At 50.5% G+C, this 24,071-nt stretch overlaps 1 protein-coding gene across 1 annotated transcript; it reads left to right on the forward strand.

Annotated features, from left to right (window-relative positions):
• Nucleotides 1-5,160: 5,160 nt before the first annotated feature.
• LOC144490822 (putative ubiquitin carboxyl-terminal hydrolase MINDY-4) lies at nucleotides 5,161-20,757 on the forward strand. Its single transcript, XM_078208518.1, has 4 exons — nucleotides 5,161-5,276; nucleotides 12,160-12,392; nucleotides 14,251-14,527; nucleotides 20,113-20,757. The coding sequence occupies exons 1-4, from the start codon at nucleotides 5,181-5,183 to the stop codon at nucleotides 20,755-20,757; spliced, it is 1,251 nt and encodes a 416-aa protein (XP_078064644.1). The 5' UTR covers nucleotides 5,161-5,180.
• Nucleotides 20,758-24,071: the final 3,314 nt, after the last annotated feature.

A 24,071-nucleotide genomic window follows, 5' to 3' on the forward strand; every position in this document is an offset into this window, starting at 1 on the left:
GGGAGATTGGGGATAGAGAGAGAGAGAGGGAGACTGGGGCAGAGAGAGAGAGAGGGAGACTGGGGGCAGAGAGAGAGAGGAGACTGGGGGCAGAGAGAGAGAGGGAGACTGGGGGCAGAGAGAGAGAGGGAGACTGGGGGCAGAGAGAGAGAGGGAGACTGGGGGCAGAGAGAGAGAGGGAGACTGGGGGCAGAGAGAGAGAGGGAGACTGGGGCAGAGAGAGAGAGGGAGACTGGGGCAGAGAGAGAGAGGGAGACTGGGGGCAGAGAGAGAGAGGGAGACTGGGATTGAGAGGGAGTTTGGGGATAGAGAGAGAGAGGGAGACTGGGGCAGAGAGAGAGAGAGGGAGACTGGGGCAGAGAGAGAGAGAGAGCGGGAGACTGGGGGCAGAGAGAGAGAGAGGGAGACTGGGGGCAGAGAGAGGGAGATTGGGGGCAGAGAGAGAGAGGGAGATTGGGGGCAGAGAGAGAGAGGGAGATTGGGGGCAGAGAGAGAGAGGGAGACTGGGGGCAGAGAGAGAGAGAGGGAGACTGGGGGCAGAGAGAGAGAGGGAGACTGGGGCAGAGAGAGAGAGGGAGACTGGGGGCAGAGAGAGAGAGGGAGACTGGGGGCAGAGAGAGAGAGGGAGACTGCGGGCAGAGAGAGAGAGGGAGACTGGGGGCAGAGAGAGAGAGGGAGACTGGGGGCAGAGAGAGAGAGGGAGACTGGGGGCAGAGAGAGAGAGGGAGACTGGGGCAGAGAGAGAGAGGGAGACTGGGGCAGAGAGAGAGAGGGAGACTGGGGGCAGAGAGAGAGAGGAGACTGGGGGCAGAGAGAGAAAGGGAGACTGGGGGCAGAGAGAGAGAGGGAGACTGGGGGCAGAGAGAGAGAGGGAGACTGGGGGCAGAGAGAGAGAGGGAGACTGGGGGCAGAGAGAGAGAGGAGACTGGGGGCAGAGAGAGAGAGGGAGACTGGGGGCAGAGAGAGAGAGGGAGACTGGGGGCAGAGAGAGAGAGGGAGACTGGGGGCAGAGAGAGAGAGGGAGACTGGGGGCAGAGAGAGAGAGGGAGACTGGGGGCAGAGAGAGAGAGGGAGACTGGGGGCAGAGAGAGTGAGGGAGACTGGGGGCAGAGAGAGTGAGGGAGACTGGGGGCAGAGAGAGAGAGGGAGACTGGGGGCAGAGAGAGGGAGACTGGGGGCAGAGAGAGAGAGGGAGACTGGGGGCAGAGAGAGAGAGAGGGAGACTGGGGGCAGAGAGAGAGGGAGGGAGACTGGGGGCAGAGAGAGGGAGGGAGACTGGGGCAGAGAGGGAGGGAGACTGGGGGCAGAGAGGGAGGGAGACTGGGGGCAGAGAGGGAGGGAGACTGGGGGCAGAGAGAGAGGGGGTGAGAGGATTGGGGATAGAGGATAGAGAGAGGGTGAGAGGGATTGGGGATAGAGGATAGAGAGAGGGAGAGAGGGATTGGGGATAGAGGATAGTGAGAGGGAGAGAGGGATTGGGGATAGAGGATAGAGAGAGGGATTGGGGATAGAGGATAGAGAGCGGGAGAGAGGGATTGGGGATAGAGGATAGAGAGAGGGAGAGAGGGATTGGGGATCGAGGATAGAGAGAGGGAGAGAGGGATTGGGGATCGAGGATAGAGAGAGAGAGGGATTGGGGATAGAGAGAGAGGGATTGGGGATAGAGAGAGAGAGTGGGATTGTGGATGGAGAGTGGTGGGGGGAGAGGGATTGGGGATAGAGAGAGAGGGATTGGGGATAGATTAGCCCTTGATCTTATTGAATGGCGGGAGCAGGCTCGAGGGGCCAGATGGCCTACTCCTTGTTCTTATGTTCCTTCAGCACTCTGGAATGAAGATGATCAGGCCCTGGAAATTCATCCACCTTCAATTTCATCAATCCCTCTCGAGAGGCGATGGCCTGGTGTTATTGTTGCTGGCCCATTAATCCAGAAACTTGGCACATGTTCTGGGGACACAGGTTCGAATCCCGCCACGGCAGATGGTGGAATTTGAATTCAATAAAAAATATCTGGAATTAAGAATCTACTGATGACCATGAAACCATTGTCGATTGTTGGAAAAACCCATCTGGTTCACTCATGTCCTTTAGGGAAGGAAGTCTGCTGTCCTTACCTGGTCTGGCCTATATGTGACTCCAGAACCACAGCCATGTCTCTCAACATGCCCTTCAACGGCAACTGGGGAAGGGCAAAGCGACGCCCATGTCCCATGAATGAATTAAAAAAATCTCCAAAACCATTTCTCTCCTAATGCTGATTTCATTCAGCTCCTCAATAAAACTTGCTTCTCTCAGAATTCCTGGTACATTATTCATGTCTTTCTTTATGAAGGCAGAATCAAAGTACAAATTTAGTTCTTTGGCCATTTCTTCATTCCCCGCTATGAATTCCTCTGTTTCTGACTGTAAAAGGCTACATTCGTTTTTGTCAATCTCTTTACATAAGGGTTTTTATGTTCCCCGCTAACTTACTTTCATACTCTATTTTCCTCTTAATCAACCCCTTGGCCCTCCTTTGCTGAATTTTAAACTGCTCTCAAACCTCAGGCCTAATGCTTTTTCTTGCCAATTTGTATGCTTCTTCCTTGAATCTGATACTATCTCTAATTTCCCTGGTCAGCCATGATTTGGCCACAATTCCCTTACCACTCTTGCGCCAAACAGGAATAAACAACTTCTGGAGTTCACCTATTTGTTCCTTAATTGCCTGCCATTGTCTGTCCACTACTTTTCCTTCCAATAATGTTTTCCAGTCCATCATAGACAATTCGTCCTTCATATCATCATAGTTACCTTTATTGACCCTGGTCTCAGAATCAGCTACATCACTATCCACCTTGACAAAAGAATTCTACCATATTATGGTCACTCATCCCCAAGGGTTCTCTCACAACAAGATTATCACCGAATCCTTTCTCATTGTCCAACACCCAGTCCAAGATGGCCTGATCCCTTGTTGGTTCCTCAATGTTTTTGCTCCAGAAAACTATCCCTTATGGACTCCAGAAATTCCTACTCTATTGTACTGTGACTAATTTGACTCTCCCAATCTATTTGCAGATTAAAGTCTCCCATAATCACAGGTGTTCCTTTAACACCTGTCTAATGGAGAAAAATTACATCATGCTACTGTGCAGAGGGACCTGGGGGTCCTTGTGCACGAATCGCAAAAACTCAGTCTGCAGGTGCAGCAGGTGATCAAGAAGGCGAATGGAATGTTGGCCTTTATCGCGAGGGGGATAGAATATAAAAGCAGGGAGGTCTTGCTGCAATTGTACAAGGTACTGGTGAGGCCGCAACTGGAGTACTGTGTGCAGTTTTGGTCCCCTTATTTGCGAAAAGATATATTGGCCTTGGAGGGAGTGCAGAGAAGGTTCACCAGGTTGATACCGGAGATGAGGGGTGTAGCTTATGAGGAGAGATTGAACAGATTGGATCTGTACTCGTTGGAGTTTAGAAGGCTGAGGGGTGAGCTTATAGAGACATATAAGATAATGAAGGGTCTGGATAGGGTAGAGGTAGAGAGATTCTATCCACTTAGAAGGGAAACCAGAACTAGAGGGCACAGCCTCAAAATAAGGGGGGGCCGGTTCAGAACAGAGTTGAGGGGGAACTTCTTCTCTCAGAGGGTAGTGAATCTCTGGAATTCTCTGCCCATTGAAGTGGTGGAGGGTACCTCGTTGAATATGTTTAAATCACGGGTAGATAGATTTCTGATCGTTAAGGGATATGAGGAGCAGGCGGGTAAGTGGAACTGATTCGCTTCAGATCGGCCATGATCTTGTTGAATGGTGGGGCAGGCTCGAGGGGCTAGATGGCCTACCCCTGTTCCTATTTCTTATGTTCTTATGTTCTTAATGCTTTTCCCAACATTTCTACTACAGTTTGGTGGTCTGTATACCACCTCCACCAATGTTTTTTACTGCTTTGTGTTTCTTAACTTGACCCATACAGATTCCACATCATCTGTGCTAATATCTTTCCTCAATATCGTATCAATATCATCTTTAATCAACAATGGAACTCCACCACCTTTTCCTTTCTGTCTGTCCTTCCTAAACATTGAATAGTCCTTCAATGTTTAGTTTCCATCCTTGGTCACCTTGGAGCCACATCTCCGTAATGCCAACTATATCATACCCCTTTACATCTATCTGTGCAACAAATTCATCCATTTTGTTTTGAATGCTCTGAGCGTTCAGGTACAAAACCAGACCACAGCAGCAACAACATTATGACCTGCATCTGTTTTTCATTATATGTCGACCAAAAAACCCAAGCAGGCTTAACTCTTAGTTATAATTGCTCTTTAAAGCCAATATTGCCGTTATTGTTGTTGAAGTCATAGTTGTAGTTGTTCTTTGTCCATCTGCACAGCTCTTTGGAGTAGAGAATTACAAAGATTCATAGGCCACTGAGTGAAGAAGTCTCTCTTTATTTCAGTCCTAAGTGGCCTACATTGCAACAGTGACTACACTTCAGAAAGTATTTCACTGACTGTAAATCTAAACTCACAAAAGTCACTGTGTAAATGCAAGTCTTCCTGCAGAAGTTCCAACTGTTCCTTCCAATTGTTTGAGAGTTGGGGAAACAAAGTCTCGGCATCTATCCTGTCAAACCCTTGTATCTTTCAGTGAGAACAGCTCTCATTCTTCCGACCTCCAGAATGTACCTATCCATTCTACCCAATTTCTTCTGGCAGGAGATTTCTCACCCCATGATGGTCCAACCTATTGAACCTTTGCTGTACTCCCTTTAAGACAAATAAATCCTTCCTCAGGTATGGAGAACAAAACTCTGCACACAACTGAAGCACTGGCTTATGGGGTTTGTGCATACTGAATATATAAGTGAGTTTTAAGAAGGAGTCTCAAAGCTGAGCTTGAATCATTTTTCTTCATGTGTTTTGCAGCGAGGCTACTGGGTGATGTTGAGGATTGTGTGGGAGGGGAGATTTGTACTGTGCTGGTTATAAATTGTGACGTACAAAGGGAGTTGAGGTCCAAACGTTGTGCAGAAAATATTCTCTCCTGTATTGCTACCTCTCGAAGTTTGACGTGGCTGTGCCTGAACTCTGAAATGAATTCTGCCAGTAAGCAGGAAAGAACTGTTTCTGAATCTGAATTCCAATGTATTTTCTCCTCCCATCCCTGCAGGGTTTAAAGAAGACTATTTCAGCCATGGACCAGGAGCTTCCACGCACTGAGGGCAGCATTAATACCCGCAATGAACTGAAGAAAGTGCTGCATCTGGAATCCCTTTATAAACAGAACAAGGTGAAGCAGGATTGCACTTAATTTGCTAAATTAATGACATCAGCTGGCACGAGCGTCAAAACCCATGTGATCAGTGACGTCTTTCATGTTACTGTATTCATTCATTTGATGATACAGAACTCTGCCACAAGCTTACTTGCTAATGGGGTTCAATCCTCAATTGGAACCGGCTTGTCTGTGCCTGCAAAGTACTCCTCCCACTGCCACAGCATTGAAAGCAAGCTTACATAATAGAATCCTGCGCCACAGAACTGGGCCATTCAACATATCATGCTCCTGCCAGCTCTTTAAAATTAGCGCCCCCCCCCCCCCCGTTCTTTCCTTGTAGCCTTGAAGTTTTCTCCCCTTCATGTGTTTATCCAATTCCCTTATCAAAATTGCAATTAGGGTAGTGTATTCTAGATCAGAAGTTTATTTATTAGCGTCACAAGTCGGCTTACATTAACACTGCAATGAAGTTACTGTGAAAATCCCCTAGTCGCCACACTCTTCCGCTTGTTCAGGTACACCGAGGATGAATTTAGTATGGCCAATGCACCTAACCTGCACATCTTTGGACTGTGGGAGGAAACCCATGCAGATACGGGGAGAACGTACAGACTCCGCACAGACAGTGACCCAAGCTTGGCCCACCCAGTTTTCCTTTTAGCTCATTTCCTTAAATCTGTAGCCTCTGGTTATAGACCTCTTTACCTGCCAAGTCCTTGGAGTAAGGTATGATGCAATTGGAATCGTATTAGCTATGCAGCAATAAGAATCTGGCTCTATATGCATAGGCTCTTGACATAGAGTACACATTTGTCAAATTAATTTTCCTACTGAACCAGAGACTAGAGATGACTTTCTGTGCAACTTTCTCAATGTGACTGCAACATTCTGTCATTTAGGTTGTCAGGTCTTTTATTTTTCATTGCAGCTTCCCACTCATCTACCAACTTTTCCAAATGTGTTTGCAATTTGTTTGGACCTACATAATTCATGTATGATTAGCAAACCAGGGAACTGAATAATATTCGGATTTTGTATCCCTCCTGAAGTAGAGGCAGGTGGAACTCATTTAAGGGTCTTAACAGGATATTAGGAAATAGAGATAGTTAGAACATAGAACATTACAGCACAGAACAGGCCCTTCGGCCCACAATGTTGTGCCGACCTTCATCTGAAACCAAGATCAAGCTATCCCACTCCCTACCATCCTGGTGTGCTCCATGTGCCTATCCAATAACCGCTTAAATGTTCCTAAAGTGTCTGACTCCACTATCACTGCAGGCAGTCCATTCCACACCCCAACCACTCTCTGCGTGAAGAACCTACCTCTGATATCCTTCCTGTATCTCCCACCATGAACCCTATAGTTATGCCCCCTTGTAATAGCTCCATCCACCCGAGGAAATAGTCTTTGAACGTTCACTCGATCTATCCCCTTCATCATTTTATAAACCTCTATTAAGTCTCCCCTCAATCTCCTCCGCTCCAGAGAGAACAGCCCCAGCTCCCTCAACCTTTCCTCATAAGACCGACACTCCAAACCAGGCAGCATCCTGGTAAATCTCCTCTGCACTCTTTCCAGCGCTTCCACATCCTTCTTATAGTGAGGTGACCAGAACTGCACGCAATATTCCAAATGCGGTCTCACCAAGGTCCTGTACAGTTGCAGCATAACCCCACGGCTCTTAAACTCCAACCCCCTGTTAATAAAAGCTAACACACTATATGCCTTCTTCACAGCTCTATCCACTTGAGTGGCAACCTTTAGAGATCTGTGGATATGGACCCCAAGATCTCTCTGTTCCTCCACAGTCTTCAGAACCCTACCTTTGACCCTGTAATCCACATTTAAATTAGTCCTACCAAAATGAATCACCTCACATTTATCAGGGTTAAACTCCATTTGCCATTTTTCAGCCCAGCTTTGCATCCTATCTATGTCTCTTTGCAGCCTACAACAGCCCTCCACCTCATCCACTACTCCACCAATCTTGGTGTCATCAGCAAATTTACTGATCCACCCTTCAGCCCCCTCCTCTAAGTCATTAATAAAAATCACAAAGAGCAGAGGACCAAGCACCGATCCCTGTGGCACTCCGCTAGCAACCTGCCTCCAGTCCGAAAATTTTCCATCCACCACCACCCTCTGTCTTCGATCAGATAGCCAGTTACCTATCCAATCGGCCAACTTTCCCTCTATCCCACACCTCCTTACTTTCATCATAAGCCGACCATGGGGGACCTTATCAAACGCCTTACTAAAATCCATGTATATGACATCAACCGCCTTACCTTCATCAACACACCTAGTTACCTCCTCAAAAAATTCTATCAAATTTGTGAGGCACGATTTGCCCTTCACAAATCCATGCTGACTATCCCGGATTAATCCGCATCTTTCTAAATGGTCGTAAATCCCATCCCTAAGGACCTTTTCCATCAATTTACCAACCACCGAAGTCAGACTAACCGGTCTATAATTACCAGGGTCATTTCTATTCCCTTTCTTAAACAGAGGAACAACATTTGCCACTCTCCAGTCCTCTGGCACCATCCCCGTGGACAGCGAGGACCCAAAGATCAAAGCCAAAGGCTCTGCAATCTCATCCCTCGCCTCCCAAAGAATCCTAGGATACATTTCATCAGGCCCAGGGGACTTATCGACCTTCAGTTTATTCAAAACTGCCAAGACATCCTCCCTCCGAACATCTATTTCCTCCAGCCTATTAGCCTGTAACACCTTCTCTTCCTGAAAAACATGGCCCCTCTCCTTGGTGAACACTGAAGAAAAGTATTCATTCATCACCTCGCCTATCTCTACTGATTCCATACACAAGTTCCCACCACTGTCCTTGACCGGCCCTAACCTCACCCTGGTCATTCTTTTATTCCTCACATAAGAGTAAAAAGCCTTGGGGTTTTCCTTGATCCGACCCGCCAAGGACTTCTCATGTCCCCTCCTAGCTCTCCTCAGCCCCTTTTTCAGCTCATTCCTTGCTAACTTGTAACCCTCAATCGAGCCATCTGAACCTTGTTTCCTCATCCCTACATAAGCTTCCCTCTTCCTTTTCACAAGACATTCCACCTCTTTTGTGAACCACGGTTCCCTCACTCGGCCATTTCCTCCCTGCCTGACAGGGACATACCTATCAAGGACACCCAGTATTTGTTCCTTGAAAAAGTTCCACTTTTCATCAGTGCCTTTCCCTGACAGTTTCTGTTCCCATCTTATGCCCCCTAATTCTTGCCTAATCGCATCATAATTACCTCTCCCCCAATTGTATAGTTCAAGTAATTTATGTTTCTGTTTGGGAATAAAGTACAAGATCAGATAATTTGTTTTTTAAATTCATTCATGGGATATGGTCATCGCTGGCTGGGCCAGCATTTACTGCCCATTCCTAATTACCCTTGAGAGTCAACCATATTGCTGTGAACTAAGGAAGGAATGCAGATTTTCCTTCCCTAAAGGGCATTGGTGAACCCATTTAAAACATTTTAAAATTGTTTTTATTTATTCATCATGGGCCAGCATTTATTGCCCATCCCTGAGGGCATTTAATAGTCAACCAGATTGGATCTAGAGTCACATATAGGCCAGACCAGGTAAGAATGGCAGATTTCCTTCCCTAAAGAACATTAGTGAGCCAGCTGGGTTTTTACAACAATCGACAATGGTTTCATGGTCATCATTAGACTTTTAATTCCAGATTTTTATTGAATTTAAATTTCACCATCTGCCGCGGTGGGGATTTGAACCCGGGTCCCCAGAGCGTTTCCCTGGGTCTCTGGATTACTAGTCCACTGACAATACCACTACATCACTGCCTCCCCTGAATAGGATCCTTAGGATTTTTGCAACAGTGGACAATGGTTTCATGGCCATCATTAAACTTTTAATTTCAGATTTTTATTGATTTCAGATTTTACCATCTGCCGTGGTGGGCTTCGAACCCAAGAAACCAGAGGGTCTCTGGATTGCTAGTCCACGACATCACAGCCTCCCCCATTTGTGTGTGCTAAGAAAGGGTTAAAATTTTAGTTTCTTGTTAAACACAGGTGCCTGCAAGTCTATAATTTAGTTTCACTTGAAATTTTTTCTGCATTGTAATTGAGGTTTTTACGACGTAAAAGCAGTGACAGGCTTTAAAAAAAAGCTGTTGCTTAACAACCAGAGACCAACACTGAAAAAGCAGAAGCAATTAGAACTCAGTCTGAAACTAGGTAACCCCCCAGCAAGGAGCTTTCCAGTACTGGCAGGACAATACAGAGGGAGGCAGCAGCGCAGTGGTATTGTTGCTAGACCAGTAATCAAGACCTGGGGTAATGCTCCAGGGATCTAGGTTCAAATCCCACCATGGCAGGTGGTGAAATTTGAATTCAATAGATTTCTGGAATTAAAAACCTAATCATGATTGTTGTAAAACCCATCTGATTTACTCATGTCCTTTAGGGAAGGAAATCTGCCATCCTTACCTGGTCCGGCCTACATGTGACTCCAGATGAACAGTAATGTGGTTGACTCTTAAATTCTGACAGCAATAAATGCTGACCCAGCAAATAAAAAATAAAGAACAGAGTGTTCAAGGAACTAGGGGATAGGACTGAGGAAAGTTCCAGGAGGACTTTGAAGAAAAAGGAACAAGGTCCTGTTCGTTGAAGTTAGAGCAAAGAGCAGAGAAAGGGCTCTGAATTAGAAAGACAGCTGCACAAAGCAGATTTAACTTTGGCTAATGAGAAGCCAAGCATCTGAGCTGGAAGAGGTTGGTGACACCTTAATCCAGCCTGTGAAGCACTGATGTTCTGTTGGGCTGGGTACCTGAGAGATTGTGTGGCAGCTTGAATGCAGAGAGTGTTACAGGGCAGAGGAATACTGAAAGGAGAGGTTGAAATCCTTGATGTGGATCCTTGGTGAAGACTTCTACGAGAAAGCATTGTTTAGGGGAGATTCCAAGAGTGTTCTTCGAGAGCGGAGTTTGGAAACCCTTGTGTGAAAGCCAGAGTTCTATTGAGACTAGATGGCTCACAGTGTGACAAGCACCTGGGGAGATTTGATGAGAAGTGCACAGAAGTTGTATAGGGTGATGTCAAAGAACAGAGAACAGTACAGCACAGGAACAGGCCCTTTGGCCCTCCAAGCCCGCGCCAATCATGATGCCTGCCTAAACTAAAACCGTACGCACTTACGGAGTCCGTATCCTTCGATTCCCATCCTATTCATGTATTTGTCTTGTTGCCCCTTAACATAATGTTTGTTCCTTGGTTTCAGAGGGTGGTGTGTCTGACCACAGTTTGCCTATTAGTTTACATGGACTGTGTACGTATTGAGAACATTAGAGTATAAGAATAAGTTTGTAACTTGTGTTATGTGTATATGTCTGTAAAGGTATAGCTGGCATGAGGGAGTGGTCTAGTTTAGTTAAACTTTTCTTGTTTAATAAATGTTTTGTTGTTTTGTTAACAGTTAATCGGCAGTCCTGTGACTCTGTTCATCCATGTCTCTAAACAAAAACTGGGATCATAAAATGGGGAGGGAAATATGTATTTTGACGGCTTTCTCTACATTAGGATAAAGAATATAAACCTTTGAAGGGTCAACTATGCTTTTTTGGGGAGGTTGATTGAAAGTCCCTTTAACATTGCAATGCCCTTCGCAGGAGTGTTATCAGACACGGTGTCACAGTGGTTAACACTGCTGCCTTACAGCTCCAGGGACCCGGGTTCGATTCCCGGCTTGGGTCACTGTCTGTGCGGAGTCTGTACGTTCTCCCCGTGTCTGCATGGGTTTCCTCCGGGTGCTCTGGTTTCCTCCCACAATCCAAAGATGTGCGGGTTTGGTGGGTTGACCGTGCTAAATTGCCCATTAGTGTTGGCGATTATCAGGGTAAATACGAGGGATTATGGGGAGAGGGCCAGGGTGGGATTTTTGTCGGTGTGGACTCGATGGGCCGAATGGTGTCCTTCTGCACTGTAGGGATTCTATGATTCTATGAAAATGTGAGGCTGAGCCATGCAAGCTTAATCTTTGGTCACCTCTTCCTACAATGATTGAAGCACAAATAGCTATCCATGTTCGCCCAATGTGGGCGGCATGGTGGCACTGTGGTTAGCGCTGCTGCCTCACAGCGCCAGGGACACAGGTTCGATTCCCAGCTTGGGTAAACTGCCTGTGTGGAGTTTGCATGTTCTTCCCATGTCTGCGTGGGTTTCCTCCGGTTTCCTCCCACAGTGCGAAAGACGTGCTGGTTAGGTACACTCAAAATTTGTAAGAAATACAGTACGTTTTATAATACCACTGAAGAACCTTGTCATTATGTGAATCCCACTATTTAAATGTTAGCTGTTGTGGAAATTCCAGAGTTTGAGACCAAGGCATTTGAAGGCAGGTCTTCCAATGGAGAGGGCAAAGGTAATTGGGAATGCACAAGAGGCCAGAATAAAGTAAAGTTTATTTATTAGTGCCACAAGTAAGGCTTACATTAACACTGCAATGAAGTTACTGTGAAAATCCCCGAGTCGCCACACTCCGGAACCTGTTTGGGTACACCGAGGGGGAATTTAGCATGGTCAATGTACCTAACCAGCACGTCTTTCGGACAGTGGGAGGAAACCGGAGCACCCGGAGGAAACCCATGCAGACACGGGGAGAACATGCAAACTCCACACAGACAGTGACCCAAGGCGGGAATCGAACCTGTGTCCCCGGCGCTGTGAGGCAGCAGCGCTAACCACAGTGCCACCGTGCCGCCCATTTTGGGCGAACATGGATAGATCATATGCTATTTGTGCTTCAGTCATTGTAGGAAACCCATGAATGTTACTCTATGCACTTATGATTATTTACTCAGCAACCTTTTTTGAATGTTGCCTGTTTTTTAAAAAAACCTATCTGCAGGCTCAGGTGATGCCTTTAAAGACCATGCTGGAGATAATCACAAAATATTTCCTGGACACTTGTGAGAACACAAAGACTATGGCACGGGAGAACTTTCGAGCTCCAGCTATAGTGAGCCAAAGAGCAACATCAGTGCGTTTTGACAGTACCTTCGTAAATATCTACGACCTCTCCGATGAGGACAAAGGTGGAGGCGTCGCATTTCACGACTTGAATAAATCCGAGACTTGCAGGTACAACATGTCTGATTCTGCTGTATGGCAATTGCTTTATAATACTGGAAAAGTGGCCCTGATTGTCTCTGCATGGCAAGTGGACAGCTAACAGTGCTTATTGGAGTTTAAATGTTGATGCCAGAACTGAGTGCTTATGACCTGAAAAAGGTGAGGCTTTTTTCTTTAGAAAAGAGAGGGGGTGACCTGATGAAGGTCTTCAAAATTATGAAGGGTTTGTTGGGGGAGGCGTAGAGTTTCCACTTGTTGGGAAGTCCAAATTAGGTGTTATAAGTATAAGATAGTCACTAATGAATCCAATAGGGAATTCAGGAAAACAAAGAACAAAGAAAATTACAGCTCAGGAACAGGCCCTTCGGCCCTCCAAGCCTGCACCGACCATGCTGCCCGACTGAACTAAAACCCCCTACCCTTCCAGGGACCATATCTCTCTATTCCCATCCTATTCATGTATTTGTCAAGACGCCCCTTAGAAGTTGCTACTGTATCTGCTTCCACTACCTCACCCGGCAATGAGTTCCAGGCACCCACTATCTGTGTAAAAAAATCTGCCTCGGACATCTCGTTTAAACCTTGCACCTTAAACCTATGCCCCCTAATGATTGACTCTTCCACCTGGGAAAAAACTTCTGACTATCCACTCTGTCCATGCCGCTCATAATCTTGTAGACCTCTATCAGGTCGCCCCTCAACCCCCGTCGTTCCAGTGAGAACAAACCAAGTTTTCCCAACCTCTCCTCATAGCCAATGCCCTCCATACCAGGCAACATCCTGGTAAATCTTTTCTGTACCCTCTCCAAAGCCTCCACATCCTTCTGGTAGTGTGACGACCAGAATTGAACACTATATTCCAAGTGCGGCCTAACTAAGGTTCTATGAAGCGGCAACATGACTTGCCAATTTTTAAACTCAATGCCCCGGCCGATGAAGGCAAGCATGCCGTATGCCATCTTGACTACCTTCTCCACCTGTATTGCCACTTTCTGTGTGTCTTCTTTAAAACCTTCTTTATCAAAGTTGCAGTTTTTCTGCAATGCTGGCTAAATTTAGGCTTTGGTGATTTGATTGCAGGATGATTATTGAGCAAAAGACATGTCAAACCTAGCCAACCGTAGGCTTTCCACACTCACAACTTGGGTGGCACAGTGGTTAGCACTGCTGCCTCACAGTGCCAGGGACCCGGGTTCGATTCCCGGCTTGGGTCACTGTCTGTGTGGAGTTTGCACGTTCTCCCCGTGTCTGCGTGAGTTTCCTCCGGGTGCTCCGGTTTCCTCCCATAGTCCAAAGATGTGTGAGTTAGGCGGATTGGCCATGATAAATTGTCCATTAGTCTTGGGGGGTTCACAAGGTAAATATATGGGGTTACAGAGACACGGCCTGGGTGGGATCGTTGTCGGTGCAGACTCGATGGGCCGAATGGCCTTCTGCTGCACCGTATGCATTCTATGAACTTTCCAGGTTAATATTGCAATCTCTGAAGCAGTTTAGAGATGGGAATTACATAGTTCTTTTCATAGTCCATCAGATATGGACATTGCTGACAAGGCCAGCATTTATTGCCCATCCCTAATGCTCAGAGCTGTTGCAAGGTTTGTTGCCTTCTCTTGAAGATTAAACTCAGGATGTTCAGATTATGAGAGTGTTGTGCTGCTACTGTGCTAAGAAGGCACTTGTTAAATATAAGTGCGAATCGAACCAGGGACCTATCAGACGCAATGTGAAAGTGCTCACCACTAAACCGTGGAAACCGATTGAAGGAGCTACCCGATTAGTTGTACTCCTCTACCCTGTTGTAGTTATGGGTCACAGTTAACTAGCTTTCATGAGTATAACATTCCTGATTCTGTTCAATTCCTAGGTTCCCGAATGATTCAGCTGGTTTGACCTGTATGCCAGCACCTTCTCCCAAGACTCTGCAGAGTTCACTCAAGAAGAAGGATAGATCTCCTGGTAGGAACGGGTGCTCTTCAGGAGGTGATCCGGGACTCCTTCCTGTTAACATCCTTTCATCAGATCCTTCCAGGGCTGGCGTGTTTCCTGTGGAGGCCAGAGGTACAAATATGGAGCCGCAGAGACCACGGTCAGGTCGCATTGTACGTGGCATGATGTCTGGCCCAATCCGCACAGTACAGGAGGTGAGTAGTCACATGTTGACATCCTACCAAAATTCCAACTCGATCCCAGAACATGACTAAATTGCTTTTTCCCCTCTTCCTGCCTTATTCTCCCCATTTCACTTGAGGATGGTGATTTGCACAATTCCACCAAGGCTGGAAGCCCTTGTAAGTAGTCTCACAGCACCAGGTTAAAGTCCAACAGGTTTATTTGGTAGCACAAGCTTTCGGAGCGCTGCTTCTTCGCTCACCTGATGAAGGAGCAGTGCTCCAAAAGCTCGAGCTACCAAATAAACCTGTTGGACTTTAACCTGGTGCTGTGAGACTTCTTACTGTGCCTTTTCAGTGTAACAGCACCATGGGATCTTTATATCCACCTGAGAAAGCAGACCATCTCGGTTCAATGTCTCATCACTGAAGTGTGGAAGGAAGCCATTTGGACCATTGTGTCTGCAATTTACTTTGTTGCTTCCTGAAGTTTGAATGTTGCTCAGGGTCACCAAGTCATAAGGGTCTACTCTCGAGGTACTACAGCAGCTTCCAGATGGTCACTTTTACCAATTCAATGTTTGATCTGGAATTTGGGACTGAATACAATAATAGCTCAGCCTGTCCCTATTCCCAAACCTTTTCCAGTTCCTCCCCTCACTTTAAGAACATCAAGTCTCCCATTTATGAGTGTAGCAACTGTTAGTTATATTTTAATTGCCATTGTTAATCCTCATCAGAAAGACAGAACCTCTGACAGTGCAGCATTGGAATGTCAGGTGAGGTTTTAGGAACATAGAGGGAGGCCATTCAGCCCTTCGAGCCTACTCTACCATTCATAGAGTCATAAAGGTTTACAGCATGGAAACAGGCCCTTCGGCCCAACTTGTCCATGCTGCCCCATTTTTTTAAACCACAAAGCTAGTCCCAATTGCCCACATTTGGCCCATATCCCTCTATACCCATCTTAGCCTTGTAACTGTCTAAACGCTTTTTAAAAGACAAAATTGTACCCGCCTCTACTACTGCCTCTGGCAGCTTGTTCCAGACACTCACCATCCTCTGTGAAAAAATCGAACCTGGGTCCCTGGCGCTGTGAGGCAGCAGTGTGAACCACTGCGGTACCTTGTCAAAGGCCATTCAATAAGATCATGGCTGATCTGATTGTGGCCTCAGCTTCACTTTCTGCCACCCCTCCCCACCATAACCCTTAACTCCTTTGCCTAACAAAAATCTGTCTCACCTTGCCATGAATAAATTCAGAGACCCAGTCACCACTACTCTCCGGGGAAGAGAATGCCACACACCAGAAAAGATCTTTCCTCATCTCTGTCTTAAAAGGGAGACACATACTTTTAAACTGTGTCCCCTTGATTTAGTCTTTCCCGTAAGGGTATTCAGCCTGTCAAGTCCCCTCATGATGTTGGATGTTTTAATAGATCACCTCTTATTCTTCGAAACTCCAATGGGCAGAGGTCTAATCTGTTCAACCTTTCTTTATAAAACAACCCCATCATCCCAGTGAACCTTCTCTGAACTGCTTCTTAACAATTTTGTTTTTTTAAATAAGGGGACCACAACCGCACACCCGGGACTGGAGTCAGACTGACCCTCACGCACCCGGGACTGGAGTCAGACTGACCATCACGCACCCAGGACTGGAGTCAGACTGACCCTCACACACCTTGGACTGGAGTCAGACTGACCATCACGCACCCAGGACTGGAGTCAGACTGACCCTCACACACCCGGGACTGGAGTCAGACTGACTCTCACACACCCGGGACTGGAGTCGGACTGACCCTCACACACCCAGGACTGGAGTCAGACTGACCCTCACACACCCGGGACTGGAGTCAGACTGACCCTCACGCAGTGTGGACTGGAGTCAGACTGACCCTCACACACCCGGGACTGGAGTCAGACTGACCCTCACGCAGCGTGGACTGGAGTCAGACTGACCCTGACACAGCGTGGACTGGAGTCAGACTGACCCTCACACACCCGGGACTGGAGTCAGACTGACCCTCACACACCCGGGACTGGAGTCAGACTGACCCTCACGCAGTGTGGACTGGAGTCGGACTGACCCTCACACACCCGGGACTGGAGTCAGACTGACCCTCACGCACCCGGGACTGGAGTCGGACTGACCCTCACACACCCGGGACTGGAGTCAGACTGACCCTCACGCAGTGTGGACTGGAGTCAGACTGACCCTGACGCAGCGTGGACTGGAGTCAGACTGACCCTCACACACCCGGGACTGGAGTCAGACTGACCCTCACACACCCGGGACTGGAGTCGGACTGACCCTCACACACCCGGGACTGGAGTCAGACTGACCGTCACACACCCGGGACTGGAGTCAGACTGACCCTCACACACCCAGGGCTGGAGTCAGACTGACCCTCACACACCCGGGACTGGAGTCAGACTGACCCTCACACACCCGGGACTGGAGTCAGACTGACCCTCACACACCCGGGACTGGAGTCAGACTGACCCTCACACACCCGGGACTGGAGTCAGACTGACCCTCACACACCCGGGACTGGAGTCAGACTGACCCTCACACACCCGGGACTGGAGTCGGACTGATCCTCACGCAGCGTGGACTGGAGTCAGACTGACCCTCACGCAGCGTGGACTGGAGTCAGACTGACCCTGACGCAGCGTGGACTGGAGTCAGACTGACCCTTACGCAGCATGGACTGGAGTCAGACTGACTCCCTCACGCAGCGTGGACTGGAGTCAGACTGACCCTGACGCAGCGTGGACTGGAGTCAGACTGACCCTGACGCAGCGTGGACTGGAGTCAGACTGACCCTGACGCAGCGTGGACTGGAGTCAGACTGACCCTGACGCAGCGTGGACTGGAGTCAGACTGACCCTGACGCAGCATGGACTGGAGTCGGACTGACCCTCACACACCCGGGACTGGAGTCAGACTGACCCTGACGCAGCGTGGACTGGAGTCAGACTGACCCTGACGCAGCGTGGACTGGAGTCAGACTGACTCCCTCACGCAGCGTGGACTGGAGTCAGACTGACTCCCTCACGCAGCGTGGACTGGAGTCAGACTGACTCCCTGACGCAGCATGGACTGGAGTCAGACTGACCCTGACGCAGCGTGGACTGGAGTCGGACTGACCCTCACGCAGCGTGGACTGGAGTCAGACTGACTCCCTCACGCATCGTGGTCTGGAGTCAGACTGACCCTGACGCAGCGTGGACTGGAGTCAGACTGACCCTGACGCAGCGTGGACTGGAGTCGGACTGACCCTCACGCAGCGTGGACTGGAGTCAGACTGACCCTGACGCAGCGTGGACTGGAGTCGGACTGACCCTCACGCAGCGTGGACTGGAGTCAGACTGACCCTCACGCAGCGTGGACTGGAGTCAGACTGACCCTCACGCAGCGTGGACTGGAGTCAGACTGACCCTCACGCAGCGTGGACTGGAGTCAGACTGACCCTCACGCAGCGTGGACTGGAGTCAGACTGACTCCCTCACGCAGCGTGGACTGGAGTCGGACTGACCCTCACACACCCGGGACTGGAGTCAGACTGACCCTCACGCACCCGGGACTGGAGTCAGACTGACCCTCACGCACCCGGGACTGGAGTCAGACTGACCCTCACGCACCCGGGACTGGAGTCGGAATGACCCTCACGCAGCGTGGACTGGAGTCGGACTGACCCTCACGCAGCGTGGACTGGAGTCGGACTGACCCTCACGCAGCGTGGACTGGAGTCGGACTGACCCTCCCGCAGCGTGGACTGGAGTCGGACTGACCCTCCCGCAGCGTGGACTGGAGTCGGACTGACCCTCCCGCAGCGTGGACTGGAGTCGGACTGACCATCACGCAGCGTGGACTGGAGTCGGACTGACCCTCACGCAGCGTGGACTGGAGTCGGACTGACCCTCACGCACCCGGGACTGGAGTCGGACTGACCCTCACGCAGCGTGGACTGGAGTCGGACTGACCCTCACGCACCCGGGACTGGAGTCGGACTGACCCTCACACACCCGGGACTGGAGTCAGACTGACCCTCACACACCCGGGACTGGAGTCAGACTGACCCTCACGCAGCGTGGACTGGAGTCAGACTGACCATCACGCACCCGGGACTGGAGTCGGACTGACCTTCACACACCCGGGACTGGAGTCAGACTGACCCTCACACACCCGGGACTGGAGTCAGACTGACCCTCACGCAGCGTGGACTGGAGTCAGACTGACCCTCACGCAGCGTGGACTGGAGTCAGACTGACCCTCACGCAGCGTGGACTGGAGTCAGACTGACCCTCACGCAGCGTGGACCGGAGTCAGACTGACCCTCACGCAGCGTGGACTGGAGTCAGACTGACCCTCACGCAGCGTGGACTGGAGTCAGACTGACCCTCACGCAGCGTGGACTGGAGTCAGACTGACTCCCTCACGCAGCGTGGACTGGAGTCGGACTGACCCTCACACACCCGGCACTGGAGTCAGACTGACCCTCACGCACCCGGGACTGGAGTCAGACTGACCCTCACGCACCCGGGACTGGAGTCAGACTGACCCTCACGCACCCGGGACTGGAGTCGGAATGACCCTCACGCAGCGTGGACTGGAGTCGGACTGACCCTCACGCAGCGTGGACTGGAGTCGGACTGACCCTCACGCAGCGTGGACTGGAGTCGGACTGACCCTCTCGCAGCGTGGACTGGAGTCGGACTGACCCTCACGCAGCGTGGACTGGAGTCGGACTGACCCTCACGCAGCGTGGACTGGAGTCGGACTGACCCTCACGCAGCGTGGACTGGAGTCGGACTGACCCTCACGCACCCGGGACTGGAGTCGGACTGACCCTCACGCAGCGTGGACTGGAGTCGGACTGACCCTCACGCACCCGGGACTGGAGTCGGACTGACCCTCACACACCCGGGACTGGAGTCAGACTGACCCTCACACACCCGGGACTGGAGTCAGACTGACCCTCACGCAGCGTGGACTGGAGTCAGACTGACCATCACGCACCCGGGACTGGAGTCGGACTGACCCTCACACACCCGGGACTGGAGTCAGACTGACCCTCACACACCCGGGACTGGAGTCAGACTGACCCTCACGCAGCGTGGACTGGAGTCAGACTGACCCTCACGCAGCGTGGACTGGAGTCAGACTGACCCTCACGCAGCGTGGACTGGAGTCAGACTGACCCTCACGCAGCGTGGACTGGAGTCAGACTGACCCTCACGCAGCGTGGACTGGAGTCAGACTGACCCTCACGCAGCGTGGACTGGAGTCGGACTGACCCTCACGCAGCGTGGACTGGAGTCGGACTGACCCTCACGCAGCGTGGACTGGAGTCGGACTGACCCTCACGCACCCGGGACTGGAGTCAGACTGACCCTCACGCACCCGGGACTGGAGTCAGACTGACCCTCACACACCCGGGACTGGAGTCAGACTGACCCTCACACACCCGGGACTGGAGTCGGACTGACCCTCACACACCCGGGACTGGAGTCAGACTGACCCTCACGCACCCAGGACTGGAGTCGGACTGATCCTCATACCTTGTACCCCTTGATTGATCTTTTCTGTTAACCTTTCCCACTGTGTGCAGGATTCCTCCAAAAAGCGACTGATTAAACGAGGGTCTGGATCGAGTCTGGCTTTACATGCAGTCGAGAGCGATGTTGACAGCGGCTCCTGTATCAAAGGTTACGTTCGACAGATGGGCCCCTCTTGCGACAGCTCGACTTGCTCTGACTGGCTTCCTGCTGCTGGTACGCTGATGGTGGATAACATGGCAGATGGCCCACCCGCCCAGGACTATCCCCAGAAGAAGCCCCCCTGTCTTTTTACAGGCAGCCGATGCAGTCAGAAAGCTCAGGATTTCAGATGGTACCATGAAACAGCAGATGATCTTTGCGCTGAAAGGCTATTGGAGCGAGAGCGAGGGCAGGTCCCGAGTGGGCAGGAGAAAAAGCTGTCCTCTAACCTCAATGCCAACTTGCCCGAAAAGAGCAGGAAAGTGAAGTTTGCTCCAGATTGCATGAACATCGAGTACGAGGCAACCGAAAATGATATCAAGATGACGGAAGATCTACATTCCAGGTATGTACCTCCAGTTTTCATTGATGTACCTTTGCTGCATGAATCTAAAAGCGTAGATTTGCTGAATTATAAATGGTCCAGGCACTTGGAGATTCCCAGGCATAAATTCCCTGTTTGTGGTGATATCATTTGGGGAACATGTGGACGTTGATGCCAGTCATTAAGGAGCAGAAAAACTTGCAAGAACTTCCACTAATCAAAAGCAAAATGCTACAGATGCTGGAATCCGAAACAAAACCGAAAATGCTGGAAAGTCTCAGCAGGTCTGACGGGATCTGTGGGGAGAGAATAGAGTCGAGATGACCTTTCGTCAGAACTGCTACTAATCAGCCTTTCCTAATCCCAAATGACACTTGTGTGTGTGTTGCATGTGTGTGTGTGTTGCATGTGTGTGTGTTGCATGTGTGTGTGTTGCATGTGTGTGTGTTGCATGTGTGTGTGTTGCATGTGTGTGTGTTGCGTGTGTGTGTGTGTTGCGTGTGTGTGTGTGTTGCGTGTGTGTGTGTGTTGCGTGTGTGTGTGTGTTGCGTGTGTGTGTGTGTTGCGTGTGTGTGTGTGTTGCGTGTGTGTGTGTGTTGCGTGTGTGTGTTGCGTGTGTGTGTGTGTTGCGTGTGTGTGTGTGTTGCGTGTGTGTGTGTGTTGCGTGTGTGTGTGTGTTGCGTGTGTGTGTGTGTTGCGTGTGTGTGTGTGTTGCGTGTGTGTGTGTGTTGCGTGTGTGTGTGTGTTGCGTGTGTGTGTGTGTTGCGTGTGTGTGTGTGTTGCGTGTGTGTGTGTGTTGCGTGTGTGTGTGTTGCGTGTGTGTGTGTGTTGCGTGTGTGTGTGTGTTGCGTGTGTGTGTGTGTTGCGTGTGTGTGTGTGTTGCGTGTGTGTGTGTGTTGCGTGTGTGTGTGTGTTGCGTGTGTGTGTGTGTTGCGTGTGTGTGTGTGTTGCGTGTGTGTGTGTGTTGCGTGTGTGTGTGTGTTGCGTGTGTGTGTGTGTTGCGTGTGTGTGTGTGTTGCGTGTGTGTGTGTGTTGCGTGTGTGTGTGTGTTGCGTGTGTGTGTGTGTTGCGTGTGTGTGTGTGTTGCGTGTGTGTGTGTGTTGCGTGTGTGTGTGTGTTGCGTGTGTGTGTGTGTTGCGTGTGTGTGTGTGTTGCGTGTGTGTGTGTGTTGCGTGTGTGTGTGTGTTGCGTGTGTGTGTGTGTTGCGTGTGTGTGTGTGTTGCGTGTGTGTGTGTGTTGCGTGTGTGTGTGTGTTGCGTGTGTGTGTGTGTTGCGTGTGTGTGTGTGTTGCGTGTGTGTGTGTGTTGCGTGTGTGTGTGTGTTGCGTGTGTGTGTGTGTTGCGTGTGTGTGTGTTGCGTGTGTGTGTGTGTTGCGTGGTGTGTGTGTTGCGTGGGTGTGTGTGTTGCGTGGGTGTGTGTGTTGCGTGGGTGTGTGTGTTGCGTGGGTGTGTGTGTTGCGTGGGTGTGTGTGTTGCGTGGGTGTGTGTGTTGCGTGGGTGTGTGTGTTGCGTGGGTGTGTGTGTTGCGTGGGTGTGTGTGTTGCGTGGGTGTGTGTGTTGCGTGGGTGTGTGTGTTGCGTGGGTGTGTGTGTTGCGTGGGTGTGTGTGTTGCGTGGGTGTGTGTGTTGCGTGGGTGTGTGTGTTGCGTGGGTGTGTGTGTTGCGTGGGTGTGTGTGTTGCGTGGGTGTGTGTGTTGCGTGGGTGTGTGTGTTGCGTGGGTGTGTGTGTTGCGTGGGTGTGTGTGTTGCGTGGGTGTGTGTGTTGCGTGGGTGTGTGTGTTGCGTGGGTGTGTGTGTTGCGTGGGTGTGTGTGTTGCGTGGGTGTGTGTGTTGCGTGGGTGTGTGTGTTGCGTGGGTGTGTGTGTTGCGTGGGTGTGTGTGTTGCGTGGGTGTGTGTGTTGCGTGGGTGTGTGTGTTGCGTGGGTGTGTGTGTTGCGTGGGTGTGTGTGTTGCGTGGGTGTGTGTGTTGCGTGGGTGTGTGTGTTGCGTGGGTGTGTGTGTTGCGTGGGTGTGTGTGTTGCGTGGGTGTGTGTGTTGCGTGGGTGTGTGTGTTGCGTGGGTGTGTGTGTTGCGTGGGTGTGTGTGTTGCGTGGGTGTGTGTGTTGCGTGGGTGTGTGTGTTGCGTGGGTGTGTGTGTTGCGTGGGTGTGTGTGTTGCGTGGGTGTGTGTGTTGCGTGGGTGTGTGTGTTGCGTGGGTGTGTGTGTTGCGTGGGTGTGTGTGTTGCGTGGGTGTGTGTGTTGCGTGGGTGTGTGTGTTGCGTGGGTGTGTGTGTTGCGTGGGTGTGTGTGTTGCGTGGGTGTGTGTGTTGCGTGGGTGTGTGTGTTGCGTGGGTGTGTGTGTTGCGTGGGTGTGTGTGTTGCGTGGGTGTGTGTGTTGCGTGGGTGTGTGTGTTGCGTGGGTGTGTGTGTTGCGTGGGTGTGTGTGTTGCGTGGGTGTGTGTGTTGCGTGGGTGTGTGTGTTGCGTGGGTGTGTGTGTTGCGTGGGTGTGTGTGTTGCGTGGGTGTGTGTGTTGCGTGGGTGTGTGTGTTGCGTGGGTGTGTGTGTTGCGTGGGTGTGTGTGTTGCGTGGGTGTGTGTGTTGCGTGGGTGTGTGTGTTGCGTGGGTGTGTGTGTTGCGTGGGTGTGTGTGTTGCGTGGGTGTGTGTGTTGCGTGGGTGTGTGTGTTGCGTGGGTGTGTGTGTTGCGTGGGTGTGTGTGTTGCGTGGGTGTGTGTGTTGCGTGGGTGTGTGTGTTGCGTGGGTGTGTGTGTTGCGTGGGTGTGTGTGTTGCGTGGGTGTGTGTGTTGCGTGGGTGTGTGTGTTGCGTGGGTGTGTGTGTTGCGTGGGTGTGTGTGTTGCGTGGGTGTGTGTGTTGCGTGGGTGTGTGTGTTGCGTGGGTGTGTGTGTTGCGTGGGTGTGTGTGTTGCGTGGGTGTGTGTGTTGCGTGGGTGTGTGTGTTGCGTGGGTGTGTGTGTTGCGTGGGTGTGTGTGTTGCGTGGTGTGTGTGTGTTGCGTGTGTGTGTGTGTGTTGCGTGTGTGTGTGTGTGTTGCGTGTGTGTGTGTGTGTTGCGTGTGTGTGTGTGTGTTGCGTGTGTGTGTGTGTGTTGCGTGTGTGTGTGTGTGTTGCGTGTGTGTGTGTGTGTTGCGTGTGTGTGTGTGTGTTGCGTGTGTGTGTGTGTGTTGCGTGTGTGTGTGTGTGTTGCGTGTGTGTGTGTGTGTTGCGTGTGTGTGTGTGTGTTGCGTGTGTGTGTGTGTGTTGCGTGTGTGTGTGTGTGTTGCGTGTGTGTGTGTGTGTTGCGTGGTGTGTGTGTGTTGCGTGTGTGTGTGTGTTGCGTGTGTGTGTGTGTGTTGCGTGTGTGTGTGTGTTGCGTGTGTGTGTGTGTTGCGTGTGTGTGTGTGTTGCGTGTGTGTGTGTGTTGCGTGTGTGTGTGTGTTGCGTGTGTGTGTGTGTTGCGTGTGTGTGTGTGTTGCGTGTGTGTGTGTGTTGCGTGTGTGTGTGTGTTGCGTGTG

This window comes from Mustelus asterias, unplaced genomic scaffold, assembly GCF_964213995.1.
Source record: "Mustelus asterias unplaced genomic scaffold, sMusAst1.hap1.1 HAP1_SCAFFOLD_3855, whole genome shotgun sequence".
NCBI lineage: Eukaryota > Metazoa > Chordata > Chondrichthyes > Carcharhiniformes > Triakidae > Mustelus > Mustelus asterias.

What these genes read in the sequence shown, in the direction of transcription:
- LOC144490822 (XM_078208518.1), top strand. Translation starts at nt 5,181, where the DNA reads ATGGACCAGGAGCTTCCACGCACTGAGGGCAGCATTAATACCCGCAAT. An exon ending in CCCTTTATAAACAGAACAAG is followed by an intron (nt 5,277 to 12,159) that starts GTGAAGCAGGAT and finishes ACCTATCTGCAG; the next exon opens with GCTCAGGTGATGCCTTTAAA. An exon ending in CAATCCGCACAGTACAGGAG is followed by an intron (nt 14,528 to 20,112) that starts GTGAGTAGTCAC and finishes CACTGTGTGCAG; the next exon opens with GATTCCTCCAAAAAGCGACT.